The sequence below is a fragment of the Nyctereutes procyonoides genome, unplaced genomic scaffold, assembly GCF_905146905.1.
Source record: "Nyctereutes procyonoides isolate TBG_1078 unplaced genomic scaffold, NYPRO_anot_genome, whole genome shotgun sequence".
Lineage (NCBI taxonomy): Eukaryota > Metazoa > Chordata > Mammalia > Carnivora > Canidae > Nyctereutes > Nyctereutes procyonoides.
The window spans coordinates 4,562,634-4,578,380 of record NW_026575121.1 but is presented as its reverse complement, the minus strand read 5'-3'; the positions used below and the strand labels follow the sequence as shown (position 1 = coordinate 4,578,380).

At 44.5% G+C, this 15,747-nt stretch overlaps 1 protein-coding gene across 5 annotated transcripts in view; it reads left to right on the top strand.

Moving 5' to 3' along the window:
- Window positions 1-15,747, top strand: part of LRCH1 (leucine rich repeats and calponin homology domain containing 1) — a 199,927-nt gene that overhangs the window by 122,181 nt on the left and 61,999 nt on the right. For all 5 annotated transcript variants that reach the window (XR_008665747.1, XM_055335664.1, XM_055335663.1 and 2 more), the window contains one exon: window positions 12,539-12,644. Coding sequence is in view for 4 of the 5 variants with exons in the window: in XM_055335664.1 (XP_055191639.1) it covers window positions 12,539-12,644 (106 nt within the window). In the remaining variant the exon portion in view is untranslated. The remainder of the gene's footprint in view (window positions 1-12,538; window positions 12,645-15,747) is intronic.

Below are 15,747 nucleotides of genomic sequence, written 5' to 3'. Positions count from 1 at the left end.
ATCACTGGTCATCAGGAAAATACACATCAAAACCACAATGAGATACCATCTTGCCCCGGTGAGAATGGGGAAAACTAACAAGACAGGAAACAACACATGTTGGTGAGGATGTGGAGAAAGGGGGACCCTCCTGCACTGTTGGTGGGAATGTGACCTGGTGCAGCCACTCTGGAAAACTGTGTGGAGGGTCCTCAAAGAGTTAAAAATAGATCTGCCCTATGACCCAGCAATTGCACTGCAGGGGATTTACCCCAAAGATACAGCTGCAGTGAAACGCCGGGACACCTGCACCCCGATGTTCACAGCAGCAATGTCCACAATAGCCAAACTGTGGAAGGAGCCTCAGTGTCCATCGACAGATGATGGATAAAGAAGATGTGGTCCATGTATAGATGGAATATTCCTCAGCCATTAGAAATGACAAATACCCACCATTTGCTTCGACGTGGATGGAACTGGAAGGTATTATGCTGAGTGAGTCCATTGGAGAAAGATAATTACATGGCTTCACTCATCTGTGGAATAGAAGAAACAGCACAGAGCATCATAGGGGAAGGGACGGAAACCTGAATGGGAAGTCATCAGAGAGGAAGACAAACCACGAGAGACTCTTAATCAGAGGAAGCAAACGGAGAGGGGAGGTGGGTGGGGGGTGGGATAAGTGGATGATGGGCATTAAGGAGGGCATGTGATAGGAGGTGCTACATGTTGGCTAATTGAATTTAAAATAAGAGAGAGAGAGAGAGAGAGAGAGAGAGAAGGGGACAGCTTGTGCAAAGGCAAGACAGCCCGGGAGGATACGGCATGCGTGGGGAGTGGGAAGCAGTTTAATCCTGCTGAGGCTAAGCTAGGTAGGCTGGGCGTTCAATTCTCACTGCCACGACCTTAGAACTAGGCCACCATCTGCTCCTCCACAGGCCATTCAAGAGCATCCTCAGGACTCTTGGTCCCTGTCTGTCTCCCCAGATTCATCTCCTGTCCGGGGCCCCTTTACCCTCTGAGTTCCAGCCTTCTAGGAATGCACCTGGTTCATTTTCTCTTCTGGACTTGGAAGCACCTCACTGACTCTGTATGAGCTGTTTCTTCCTTCTCCTCTTCTCTTGATCCATTCTTAGCCACATTAGATCTCACTTCCTCCAGAAAGCCTTCCCAGATCCTCCGAGCCAGAGCTAGGTGCTCCGAACACAAGCACCTTGGACATATCTCTGAATTCCATGGAATCACACTTGTCCTCTTCCTTGGCATTCTCTGCGCCAGCTCCCCCTATATCTTGAAAGCCGCCTGAGGACAGGAACTTGCTGTAGTACCCGGTGCTTGGCACAAGATAGACACCTAGTCAATGTTTGCTAAATGCTGCTGTCAAACGGTGGAAAGTGGGCCGAGCAGGTGGCTTGGGACAGACCGTGCAGACTCCCAGGTGCTCAGCCTGGCGGGGGGATGACTGTCTTACAATCCAAGCTAATTCAGAAGGTGCCACCTTAACTGGTTCCAGAAAACAGAAACATAATACAGAGTAATGCTGGGGATTGAAACTGATAGCCATAATACTTATTTTTCTTTTTTGAGAATACTTCCGTTTGGGAGTCTGATAAACCACAAAATCCAGGTGTGCTAAGAATGTGGCTTAAGTCTTACAAACACAATATGAATGACAGGTTGGTTTTCCCCCCACTTCTTGGGCTCCCACACAGGAAGGCACGCTGGCCAGGTCGGTGTGCTGGAACCTGTTGGCCGCCCGAATGTGTTCCCACCCCCTGCACCCTGGGCCTAAGCCCACAGCATGCCCTGCGTTCAGCTGCATTGTAGGCACGGCTACAGGCCAGCTCGTCCATGGCACCTGTGGCACATGTGGCACATGTGGCACATGTGCTGAGCCCCGAGCCAGCCTCACAGCAGAGCAGGGCTTCCCCCACATGCTCTCATCAGCTGCTGGGCTGGCATCGCTGCAGAGGTGGAACAGCCTGTCTCCCGCCTCGGGACCCACGAGCTGTGGGGTGGCTCATAAGGGACCCCTGAGCTCTTCTTAGGTATCCTGTCCAGAGCCCACTCTCGCAAAGAAGGCCCTGCCTCCTCGTGCAACCAACTACCTATTTAGCACTGTCATCCACTGGCTCTGGTGTCTTTTCTCCCCTAGCAGTACCTGGTGAGTCCTTGGATCCTGGAATGTTAGAGCCCCAGGGGTTTTCAAAGCATCTAGTCCAAGCTCTTGACACCTTACAAATGAAAAAAAAAAAAAAAACAAGGTAGAGAGACAGCCTGTGATGTACTGAAGGTCACTGTGTCATAGCTAACTTGGAACGTGAGCTGAAACACCCTCACCCAGCACCGTTTGATAGGAAGATACTACCAAGCAGCAAACGTTTTCTATTCTATTCTGTTCTGTTCTGTTCTGTTCCGTTCCGTTCCGTTCCGTTCCGTTCCGTTCCATTCCATTCCATTCCATTCCATTCTTAATTCCAGTGTAGTTGGCACACAGCATTATATTAGTTTCCTGTGTACAATATAGTGAGTCAACACTTCGATATACCACCGGGTACTTATCGGGACAGGTGCCCTCCTAAGTCCTCATCACCTGTTTCATCCATCTCCCATCCACCTCCCCTCTGGTAACCATGTAACCATTCATTTTGTTCTCTGTAGTCAAGAGTCTGTTTCTTGGCTTGTTTCTCTCTCCACCCCCTTTCTCTCTCTCTCTCTTTCCTTTTCTCATTTGTTTCTTAAATTCTGCATCTAAGTGAAATCAGGTGCTATTTGTGTTTCTTTGACTCATTTCACTTAGCATAATACTCCCTGTCTCCATTCATGTTGTTGCAAAATTTCATTCTTTTTTATGGCTGCATAATATTCCATTGTGTGTGTGTGCGCGTGCGTGTGCGTGTGTGTGTACATGTGTGTATACCATTTATCAGTCAGTGGACACTGAGACTGTTTCCATAATTGGGCTATTGTAAATAATGCTGTTATAAATATAGGGCATATAGATATATAAAAAGTATTTTTAGATAAAAATATAAAATAAATACATATTTATGTATAAAATATGTTTTTTATTTAGAAATATTTATTTTATATATATTTAAAAATATGATTTATATTTATATATATATATAAAAGGTATTTTTATATTCTTTGGGTAAATACCCAATAGTGTGATTTCTGGATCATAGAGTAGTTCTATTCTTAACTTTTTTGAGGAGCCTCCACACTGTTTTCCATAGTGGCTGCACCAGTTTACATTCCCACCAACAGTACACAGGGGTTCCTTTTTCTCCACAACCTTGCCAACATTTGCTGTTTCTTGTGGTTTTGATTTTAGCCATTCTGACAGGTGTGAGGTAGTATCATTGTAGTTTTGATTTGCATTTCCCTCATGGTGAGTGAGGTTGAGCATCTCTTCATGTGTCTGTTGGCCATCTGCTGGCCATCTTCTTTGGAGAAATGTTTGGTCATGCCTTATGCCCATTTTTTAATTGGATTATTTGGGATTTTTTTAGGTGTTGATTTGTATAAGATCTTTATATACTTTGGATACTAACCCTTTATTGGATAATGTCATTTGCAAATACCTTCTCCCATTCAGTAGGGGTGCCTTTTAGTTTTGCAGATTGTTTCCTTCACTGTGCAGCAGCTTTTAATCTTGGTGTAGTCCTAATAGTTTATTTTTGCTTCTGTTTCCTTTGTCTCAGGAAACACATCTAGAAAAATGGTACTGTGGCCCATGTCAGGGACCTCACTGCCTGCACTTTCTTTGAGGATTTTTATGGTTTCAGGTCTCACATTTAGGTCTTTAATCCATTTTGAGTTTTTGTATATGGTGTAAAAAAGTGGCCCCGTTTCATTGTTTTGCATGTTCCTGGTCCAGTTTTCCCAACACCGTGTGTTGAAGAGACTCTCTTTTTCCCATTGGATATTCTTTCCTGCTTTGTCAAAGATTAATTGACCTTATGATTGCAGATTTATTTTTGGGTTTTCTGTTTTGTCCTATTGATTTATGTGTCTATTTTTGTGCCAGTACTATAGAGTTTTGAGGACTGCAGCTTTGTAATATAATTTGAGGTCTCCAGCTTTGCTTTGCTTTTTCAAAATTGCTTTGGCAATTTGGAGTCTTTCAAGGATGATTTGTTCTAGTTGTGTGACAAATGCTATTGGTATTTTGATAGGGATTGCATTAAAGGTGCAGATTGCTTTGTGTAGCATAGGCATTTTAACAATGTTTGTTCTTCCAATCCACAAGCATGGAATGTCTTTCCATTTTTCGTGTAGTCTTCAATTTCTTTCATCAATGTTTTATACTTTTTAGAGTACAGGTCTTTTTCCTCTTTGGTTAGGTTTATTCCTAGGTATCATACTATTTTTTATATAATTGTAAATGGAATTATTTTCATAATTTTTCTTCCTGCTGCTTCATTATTAGTGTATAGAAATGCAACAGATTCCTACACATTGATTTTATATCCTGAGACTTTACTGAATTCATTTGTCAGTTCTAGTATTTTTTTTTTTTTTTTTGGTGGAGCCTTCAGGGTTTTCTATGTAGTGTATAAAGTCATCTTCAACTATTGACAGGTTTACTTCTTCCTTTTCAATTTGGATGCCTTTTCTTTCTTTTTGCCTTGTTAGTGTCAGCAAATGTCATTTTAAATGCATTGGTAGCCACATTTTTTTTAAAAAAACAAGTGAAGTTCATTTTAATGATTTTATGCAAGATGGCTAAAATATTATTTCAGCATAAATGCGATATAAAATTCATGAGATATTTTATATTTTTTTCACATTAAGTCTTTGAAGTCCAGTGTCTATTTTATACTGCCAGCATCTCACAGGTTGGACCAGCCCCATTGCTAACACTCAGTGGCCACATGTAGCTACTGGCCACCCTACTGGGTGGGGCAGCTTTGTAGCCTGTGTTCCTTAACTGTGTGAGCATGCATGAGCTTGTAAAAAGCATTTATCTGTGACATTGGTGAATATTTAAATCATTGCCATTATTTAACCACAAGGGGTGACTGGCCTTGCTTAAGGTCACAGACTAAAAAAAGATTAGTTTCCATCCGTTCTTACTTATCTTTCATCTCTTTTTGCTTAAAATAGTAGTGCTACTGTAGGTAACCATGTCAAATGAATTTTTAGCTAGCAGTTGGAAAGAAGTTCCCCAGAGAGCCTGCAGTAATTCTAGACTTGCTTGGGAGGTTTTTGTTTTATAGTTACTTACATGGTAACCAACTTGTTAAAAAATTTGGGGAGGCACTGCCCTGCCCCCAAGCATTCAGAGTACCCTAAGCCAATTAAGTGCTGATAAAGTCACTCAGGTTATCAGGCTCTGAGCATTGTTTAGCTATTTTGGAAGAAATATTTTTAAATTTCACATTAGACTCAAACAGTATCCTAGATGGAGCTGTAAAGTCTCTTCTCTTCCAAGTGTGAGTATTCCAGAGTCATCAGTGGCTTAAAAAACAAAACCCAGCTTACCACAGCTGTCTGCAAGAAAAGAGTCTTCCTCTCTAATTTTTAAGAGTTGAAAAACACCATCTTACCATCTTAAATATATGTCACACTTATCTGAAAATAAAGCAGAAAGCATTGCCATGCAGTTATTGGCTTGTCCAGCCATTTGAGATTGTGCAGAGAACAGAGGAACACAATTATTCCTCCTCCCATGAAGAAGCCATTAAGAAACACCTGTGGAGATGTCTTTTTTCAAATCCGCGAGAGGCCAGGCTAGAGTTCTATGCTGTTTCAGGTGCAAGAGAATTTAAGGAATCTTAGTTCTGTGGAGCTGGCCCCTCCAGGGCCATTTCTGATGGGAATGAATGAGCTAGGACTTCCTGCCTTCTTGGCCACGTCGAATACTTCTGTCCCTCTGACACTCTCAGAGCTGTAGCTGTAATAGGTATGTTGCTTTCTAAGTCTTTATATCTGGGTGTTCTTTCTGTAAGAGAAAGAGGAAAAGCCCTGGCATTTACTGCACACCTACTATATGCCTGGCACTCTGCTAGGTACGTGACGTGGATTGTTTCATACAATCTTGACAATAACTCAGCAAGGCAGGTATCATATCTACATTGCGTAAACAAGTTTGAGTTTCAGAATTACTTACCCAAAGCCATGGGGCTACATGGAGGGGTGGAACTGGGGTATCAAAACCAGTCTTGTGTGATGAAAGCCCCAACCCTGTCAACAGCACCACGCAGCCGTGCTTGCTGTATCTTCTTCTAGACTAAGTGTCTCATGGAGAGGGGCCATGTTTTGTTTGTTGGGTGAGTTCCTGGTTTACCTTGCAATGGTTTTCTCATTAAAGTTGGGGCAGAGCATGAATAGCCAAGAGTGAATCAGAGAATGAATGTTTTAAAAAGAGGGTCAGTGTGTGTCTGGAAGTTTCCTCACAGAGGAGCTCCAGCCTGGCAGGGAAGGTCAATGGACCGTTCTGGTGTTGACTAAACCTTATTTTCTTCGTTAAAACCACATTAACACTTGGAAACATGGTTCTTTTACTGTCAAACCATGCCTGAAGGAAGAGGCATGTTGGATATTTGGTGAGAGATGCCATATGAATGGCCTGTGTTGTAATGACCTTAGAGCTGTGAAGACAAGCACATCACGGAAAGGATGGTGAACTTGAGTTTTCTCATGGTTTCCTGTGCATACTGACCTGCTGGGGTCCAGAGATGGTGTATCCCTTGTTTGGTTTCTTTCCATTTGTCTTTCCCCAACTCGGGCATTGAAAACTATGGCTCCCAGCTCTTACCTGCATGTAAGAGGACGTATTATCACTGGTCCAGAAAGCTGCTCCTAAAACCAAAAAACTCAGAGAGCCTGATGCACGGAAAGGTGCATTTCCTGGCCCTGACTAGACCTCTCTTTTTTTATTCTCTTTTCATGAAATGTTCATTTGTGTGGGGAGTTTGATTTCAAGGATCAATTATAGACAAGACACTGGGTATATCGTCCTGCATCTGAGGAAAATCCCTTCTTCCTTATTTTCATCCATGGCATTGCTACTTCTGAGCTAGGTATCGGGAAGACATAAATTCATGTGTCTCCCATAGTCATTTTCCCACTTGTGGTCTCTGGAGATGTCCCAACCCCTCTGGTTTCTGTGGGACAGTTGGGAATCCATGGCTTGTTGAAGATCCATTCTGTTGGAGAACACTGGGGTGGGACAGTTGTTTGTGGATATGCGAAAAGGTGTGAAGTTGAGTTTTATACTGAAAGGAGACATTCACTAATGTGATAATTTATCATACCAGAGGTTGCTTGATAAAGTCTTGAATATAAATGAGCAGATTCATTTTTTTAAGGATCTTATTTATTTATTCATGAGAGACACAGAGAGAGAGGCAAGAGACACAGGCAGAGGGAGAAGCAGGCTCCCTGCGGGGAGCCCATCCCAGGACCCCGGGATCACACCCTGAGCCAAAGGCAGACGCTCAACCACTGAGCCACCCAGGCGTCCCTTAATTTTTCTTAAAAAAAAAGTTCTGACTACAGAAATTGAGTTTTTGATTGTTATGGAATCAAAATTGACATTATTCCTGAGTTAAGTATCTGACTTTCAAAATCTCTTCATTATCTCTGTTGTGATAAATGGATTTTCCTAATATCACAAGGAAATTTGAATTATTTAATCTTGCCACAATCTTGCACAGAGAGGTTAAGACATTTACCTACAGTTACACAGTGAGTCATACAATAGACATTTCCCCCCAAAAAGAGCATGATCCCATGATGGGAGTTAATAGCTTGGATTTCCTGTCAGAATGTTCGCATTTCCTTCCATTAAATAAAGAACTACATTTATTACAAAAATACGACTGAAGCGATTGTATAACCACACTAGATTTTTGAAAACCTGAGGGTCAGAGCAAGTTAGCCTGTGAGAATACCGCATGTATTTGCACAGGGTGGCCTGGTCTCACTGGACGTCTTTTGCTAACCAAGATTGTCTTGACACAATCCACAGTGGTTGTGTTGGTTTTCATTAGAGGTTACTCCTTGAAAACACTTTTTTTTTCTTTTTTTTAAAGACTATTTTCTGAAAGTGAACATTAATAATAATTTAATAACCCCTGAATTAATCTGATGTTTTAAATCCTTATCATTTTTGCATACTGAAGGTAGTAAATTAACAACTAGCACTTAATAACAAAAATCTATTAGTCTCCAATGTGCATTTAACACTTCTAGAGACTTCCTTTATTGCCTGAAGGGGCTGGCACGAAATGACTCTAAAGTTTTTCCTTTGGTTACTTAAAAACATGTTGATTAAACTAGTGGAAAAAAAGTTTATCTTAGGTCATAAAATTCTCCATTTTGATCTTTATCTCAATGACTAAGTTGAGCTGGCCATTCCATAAAAACTTAAGTTCGAGTACTTAACGTTCTTGTATATAAACTAGATTCATTTCTATATACTAGAGAATAGAATTAGTAAATACGCATGACATGCTTATGATGATTTCTTCCTGGCCTACCTATATATTTGCAATATTCTAACAGTAAATATATGGTAATTTGATTCACTGAAGTTTGAGATAATTATTTTCTAAGACAGAGCTTAGGGGCTAATAAGCAATTCAGAAGGGATTCACTTTACTATTCTAAAAAGAGCCAATGAATCGGAAAGTCATAGTTTGGTAAATTCTCCCTAAATGCAGAAGTATGAGGTATCGGTGTCATTTATTTATTAAATTTATTTTCCTAAACATTACCTTTTTAAAATGAACTCAAAATTAAAAAAAAAAAAAAAGAACCATACCTTAGGCTAAATGTGGACAGACATGTCCTAGAGAACCAGACCGTCCTAGGAATACTGCTTTCACGTGTTCTGAACTGAAACATCTTATCCCCATCTTATCCCTCAAGTTAGACTAACATCCCCTCCTCCCTCCTCCTCATTCCCCAGTGACTTAAGACCCACGGGGGTTTTAATTTTTGTGATGAGATTCATAGCTCCTTTAAAACATAGCAGGGTTCAGTGACTGGAAGGCCATAGAGTTTGCATAATTTCACAATATTGATGCTACAATAGCAAGAAGTCTTTATCTGGCTTTCACGCTGGATCTCCCGGCGCCTTTTCTCTTCGTTGTTTTGGCAGGACAGGAAATACCTGACAGCAGAGTGCTATTAGAATAATTTGACCTTCACCATACAGCCCTCCAAATGTGAATGGACAATTGGACCTTGTGTTTCTGATTGTCTACAGATGTCCTGTCCTGCAAGTCAGAACGAAAAACTCTGTATTGTTATGTTCTTTTTTTAAGTGTAAATTGAGTAACTGCTTTCCTTACTAGTAAATAAGCATTGAAATATAGTTGAAGGGAGTTGATTTTCCTTGATGAAGCCATTATGTGAGAAACATATGTTTAAAAAAAAAATTACCTGGTATTTCGGGAAACAGCAGCGGGTAATCAGCAGCATGCACGATGAATATAGTATGTACCAAAAAATAGGATACGACTGAATGAGACTTTATGCTGTGAATACGCTGCCTTAATATATCTGTTATCTATTTGTTTCCCTCTCTCTTCTCCTTTTTTTTTTAAGTGATTTTTTGGGGGGTGCCTGTGCGGCTCACCTGTTGAGTGTCCAACTCTCGGTTTAGGCTCGGGTCGTGGTCTCGGGGTCGTGGGATCAAGTCCCGTATCGGTATCCGCGATTAGCAGGGAGTCTGCTTGGGGCTCTCTCTCTCTCCCTCTCCCCTTCGCCCACCCCCTCCCCAATAAATAATAAAATACAAGCATGATTCTTAAAAGAATTCTGTCCTTGGAACTTGTGAAAATTGTCAGTTTCATATCAAAAATCTGATTCCCATCAACTGCAAAAAGGATCTTTCTTGTGCATTCACACACTGACTTACAAAAAGTGAGTGGGGATGTCAGTCATATTAACTCCTCTCTAGGGATGGAAAATGCCCCGTTTCTTTCCCTGTGACCCCCCCCCCCCCCGGCCCCAGCTACCACCAGTGTGACTGTGGTTGCGAGTCCAATAGGATGATTTAATCTCATATATCTCTAGGGCTTACCTGTATACCGTCTATGTGAGAGCCTGGCTAAAAGCGTGGAATGCTACCTCTTGCTTCTTCGTGACTTGATCGAGGCAAAGAAATGTAAAGGTCTCACTGAGAGGATTTGGTGGTTACTGTCTGTGGCTGATCAGAAGCCATAGGAATCGGGAAAAGGTGGCATTTCGCTTTTTTGCTTCTTGTATATGGAAGTCTATGCAGAAAGGCAGAAGTATTTAGTGACTCAGTGAGGGGCAAAAGTGACTGAACAAATCCCCGGACCTCTTAATTCTATAATTCCTTCCTTTAGACTTTTACTCCTCTGCCAATGTACCTGTGGGTTTTTGTTTTTGTTTTAATGCATCAAGAGCCAGCCCGGTGTGATGGCATGAGACACTCATGGTTGTTGGTCAGACGCAGAGCATAGAGCGGGACCGTGGCTGAGTGCACTGTGTAGACTCGGCCTCTGCAGAGGGCCGCCTCGCTCCTTATTCCTCTTCAGCAGGTGATACTCGCTAGCAGCCTCGTGACCTTGCCAGATTGGTGGGTCACCTGCGGGTTTCCAGATGAGAAGAGATTAGAGGACAGTGCTGCCCTGTGTTCCGCATGGTCCCGCTCTCACAGGGAGCCCTGGGATTTCTGGCAACGGGTCAGTGGTGAGCTCTTCGCATCAGAGCGAGTGTGGGACTGATTTCTGCAGTCAGGCCTTGCTGCCTTCTAAAAGCGGGGTGGGAAAGGATTTTTTTTTTTTTTTTGGTTTTGTTTGGTTTTGTTTTTTGCAGGTTCAGGAGTGATGTGGGGTATTTAAACACTCGATCTCATTGGGATCAGACCTCGCCCAAGTAGATCTGGGGCTCTGCTGTCTCAAGCAGGACCCGCCAGGGATCGGTGTGTAGGTCGGAGCGTCCCGGAGTGCCAGCCGTGGGGCCGATCCCTCACTTTATCCCTGGCATTCTGCTCAGCACCGGGAAGACGGAGTGGCTAAGACCCAGGATCTCCCATTGAGGAGCTCACAGGCTCGTAGGGAAGGCAAATGTGCGAGCTCATGAGGGCAGGACCATGGAGGATGGCGCCGTCGTTGTCCCTGGGCGCGTGATCAGACGGGGATGGAAGGGGGACGCCTCCACAAAGGCCTCCAAGAGGAGCCAGCCTTGAATTCAGCCTTGGACGGTGTAGGGGGGCCAAGGGGACCACATTGGGGGGGCGCGCCAGGCAGGGAAGAGCCCGACCAGGTGTGGGCCCCTGAAAGGCCGGGACACACACTGGTGACAGCAGCCGGCCACGGGGGGTTGGGGGGGCTTGGGGACACAAGTGGGGGCTCTCAGGGAGATGGCACACAGACTAGCACCGGAGCTGCCGACTTGGGGACGATCCCTCCTGCGCTTCCCAGGAGGTGGAACAGACGTCTGAGCTGGCGGGTGATGCAGGGAAAGGACACTCCGGAAGATTGAGGAGCAGGACTCAGGGAAGTGACTGGGGAGCACCGCAGGAGGGAGGATGTGGCTCTGGACAGGACAGTAGCCGGGGTGGAGGCTGAGCTTCCAGAGGAGGAGGCAGAGGGGATGAGGGGAGCGGATAAGCAGGGTGTGAGGCCGCAGCTCTCACTCTGCACCTGTTGGGCAGTGGTCCCCATCCACGATTGACGGGATGTTACGTCTTTTGGTGCAAGAAAGGGACGTCATGGGCAGCCCGGGTGGCCCAGCGACTTAGCACCACCTGCAGCCCAGGGCGTGATCCTGGAGACCCTGGATCGAGTCCCACGTTGGGCTCCCTGCATGGAGCCTGCTTCTCCCTCTGCCTGTGTCTCTGCCTCTCTCTCTCTCTCTCTCTCTCTCTCTGTGTGTGTGTGTATGTGTCTCTATGAATAAATAAATAATCAATCTTTTAAAAAGAAAAAAAGAAAGAAAGGGACATCATCCGTGTGCCCCATGGTCTTGCTGGTAAAAATGTGTTTGCAGGCACTTGGGTGCACAAAGTGTGCAGCCCCCCATCACGGACTCCATTCGACAGAAACAGTGCCTCCAAAAGATGCCGTAAGGATCATGATTTCCACTGTAAGATGTGGGTTTGTGCTAGGTGGGGTGTGTCACCTTCTGTTTCGAGGCGCTGTGGGAGGGCGGCTGAGCAGCGGGCGGGCCTTCGTTCCAAGTGTTGACTGCCCGGGACGCCTGACTTCACCCCCCTGGGCCCCACCTTTCTGACACTACTAAGCTGCTAGCACGGCCTCATGGGTTCGTCGTGACAGTGAGATGCGATCGAAGCACGAGAACGCAGCAGGTGCAAGGCCCACAGAGTAGCCCCTGAATGGCCCAGACATCCTTCCTCTCTCCTCTTCCAGCCTCAGAGGATGTTCAAAAGCATGCACTTTCTTTTTCCTTCTCTGCGCTGAGGCTTGCTTGGCCAGGGGCGTCCAGACCAAGGTAACGATGAACCCGAGGAGCCGTCCTTGTATTTAAATTCCTTAAGGAGATGTCACACGGGAGGCTTGATTTCCTGGAAGAGGGTGTTTATCATTTCTGCCTTTGCTTTTTGATGCAGGACGTCAGCTGCAACGAGATCACAGCCTTGCCCCAGCAGATAGGTCAATTGAAATCTCTACGGGAACTGAATGTCAGAAGAAATTACCTTAAAGTTTTACCACAAGGTAAAAAAAGAATAAAACAGGAGATGTTTATTTTGTTTGTTTGTTTGCTTACTTCTGGGAAGAAGGTAGTTTGGTTATGTTTGTGCATGCCCAATTATATTAATTATATTAATATGAATCATATGAATCTCACACACAGATAACAGAAAAGTTCATATTCATATTTAGTCGGGAGCACGACAGTGCAGCCGATCCCCCGTAGAAGGCTGTGTGTCTGTTAGTTTGCTCACATAACAAAGTATCACAGACTGAGTGGCTTAAACAACAGAAATTTATTTTCCCACAATTCTGGAGGCAGGAAATCTAAGATCAAGGTCTCTCCTGAGGCTTCGTGCCCTGATTTACAGATGGCTTGCTTCTCCCTGCATCCTCACGTCATCCTCCCTCTGTGTCTCCGTCCTAATCTGCTCTTCTTAGAAGGACACGGGTCATATTGGGTAGGGCCCACTCACATGACCTCATTTTAACTTAGTTACCCCTTTGAAGGCCTTATCTTCAGATACATCCACATTCTGAGGTTCTGGGAACTAGGACTACTCCAACGCAGGAAATTTGGGGACATACCGTTCAGCTCACAACAGGAGGCAGCATGAGTTGTGTTTTTGGTATAGATGTGCAACGTTCTGGAACATTGGGCCAACACCTTAGGCGATGTGCTTGGTCTCGTAGGTCCAGCTGTTAGGATCTCTGGCCTTGGGTATCTGGTCGCCCTGGTTGGGACCCGCCCCCTGTGTCTAGAATCTATGCTTCAGGTGAGAGAACCACCCGTGCTGAAGTGGCACATGGGCTAACGTCACTGGTTGTTGCAGCAAGTCTCCCAAAGGCCAGAAGCCGGGATCCTCCAGAACCTCGGCGTTGAGGCTGGTTGCCCCCTCAGACATCCCTGCTCAGGAGCCAGCCTCAGGCCAACCCTTCTCTACACCTGTGGGCTTCCACAGCATGTCCCTCTGATATGCTGTCTTCGGGTTCCAATAAAAAGACACATTTCTTCAGGAATTGCAGGCCATTAAGAACTTTGACAAGCAGCTCTGTAGATGGTGGTGGATCTGAATTTCATACGTTGGGATTCTTGTTTGGACTTGAATCAGAATGAGTCGACGAGCAGTAAAATACCGAATGCTTTCCCAAAAGACGTATTCCGGGTTTCAAAGATCGCACTGCTTTCCACCCGTTTCATTTAAGGCCCACCAGGCATACCAGGGTTCACACATCTATTTAAAAATATACCTCAAAGCAAAAGCATATACTCGGAAACAGAAACCAAAGCATTTGGTTAACCCGACACTACTGCAGCTGGTTGAGAACCGCCTGATTTGTATTATTCTGTTCCTGCATCTTGCTCTTAGGCCTGAAGGCAAGCCGGTGAAGCTCATGGAAGGGAAAGAACTATAAAATGTGATGCACTTGGATGGGAGGTTTTAGTATCTACCTGCCATCCTGTCACCTTTCGTGCACTAACTAGCATCTTCAAGAAGTAGAAGTGGAAACTCTGTCGGCACAAGGATTTATTAGTTTATGACTTTGAGATAACTAGGTATAAAAAGATTGATTTTTCATTCTGTCACAGTCTCATCCATTTTGAAGGGATGAAATTATTTTTCTTGGTTTGAGCAAGTGCAAAGGGGAGATGCTCTTACAGCACATTTCTAAGCATTAAACCTCTTGTGGCACTGAATGCAACTTTCCTCTAAGCTCTCATTGCTAATCGCTGAAAGCTCATGACAGATCACCAAACTCTCATTTTCAAAAGAAAAAGGGTAACGGTCGTTTCACGGATGCCTAGAATAGTCTAGAAACATGTGAAAAGTGTGTCTTTTCTGCAACCAAGGTCTTTCTTTCTCTCACCACTCCCTACACTCTTACCTTCAGAAAATTCTCATCCCTGAAAAAAGATAGGTTACAAATTTCTATCCTTTCCATAATTAGGTTTTCTCAGGTGTAGTAGTTTAAAAATATATCCTCCAAGCTAAAACTTCAGTTTACTGGAAAAATCTCTCTCTCTCTCTCTCTGTCTCTCTCTCCCTTTTTTTTTTTTTAAATAACTTCCTGCATATCAAGTTTCTTTTCTGCTTCACTCCAGAGAACTCGATTAACAAAAGGGCATTGATTGTGCTTTCAGGCAACGAATTTAAAGACTTTGCCTATTTACTTGTTTTTCCTCTGTGAGTACCCTTCCCCATATGCTTTCAATCTCAGGAGGGAAAACCAGTCTGTGGCCGAATTACCCATATCAATTTTGTGGTGGTTTCACTACACATACTGCAATGAGGAGACCTGCATTTTGTTTTTCTCTAGGCCCAGAATGGACAGAGTTAAGATTAAAGGAGCCCGTCATTGACCTTCTTTGCAACAGAGGATGTGCCTTGGAATTTTTTTTTCCCTCTTCCTCCCTTTTCCTGCCCTGTTTCTTGCGACCATTTCTGGGCCGCAGTTCTCAGCCACCACCACCACCACCACCACCATTTTCTGGTTGTGAAACTGCCAGGCTCTCGTTTTTCCTAATGAAGCCAAGATGATAATTGTGTTCCAAACTGCAATTAACGGGAATGGGTCATAATACAAACCATTCTTACTTTATTTACCCTCTTTGGTTCAGTTGCCTCTCCTCCCCTTCCTGCTGTGCCTGCCAGGAACTTAGCCCTCCGCCTTGCTTCAAAGCCTTCACTGTCCCAGGCAGAGAATCGCTGAAGATCCAGAGTCCAGTTACGTTTTGCCACTAAATTTGCCGGCCTGAGTTCAGTGAGTGAAAAGAACAGTCTCTGAGATGGATCCCTATCACTAAGGGTTCCAGCAAGGCGATCTGCCTCCGGGATCCAAATCCCTCTACATCTTAGTCCAGTTTGAGGAATAAACCATGAAGTGAAAGAGATCTGACTTTGCCCTTGACCTTCCAGATTCCATGCTGTCCTCCAGGTCCCCATCCTCCCTCCCTCCTTCACCTGCAGCTCACAGCATCAAGGCAACCTCCAGGATGAGTAGGGTGCCAGGCAAATCGCCGCCCCTGCTCTTGGTGGGGGCGGAGAGTGGGGGATGAGGCTGGGCCCGGGCAGGGACTTGCTCAGGGCTATTTACCCAGCACTGAGTTTGGGACCTGCAGAGTTCG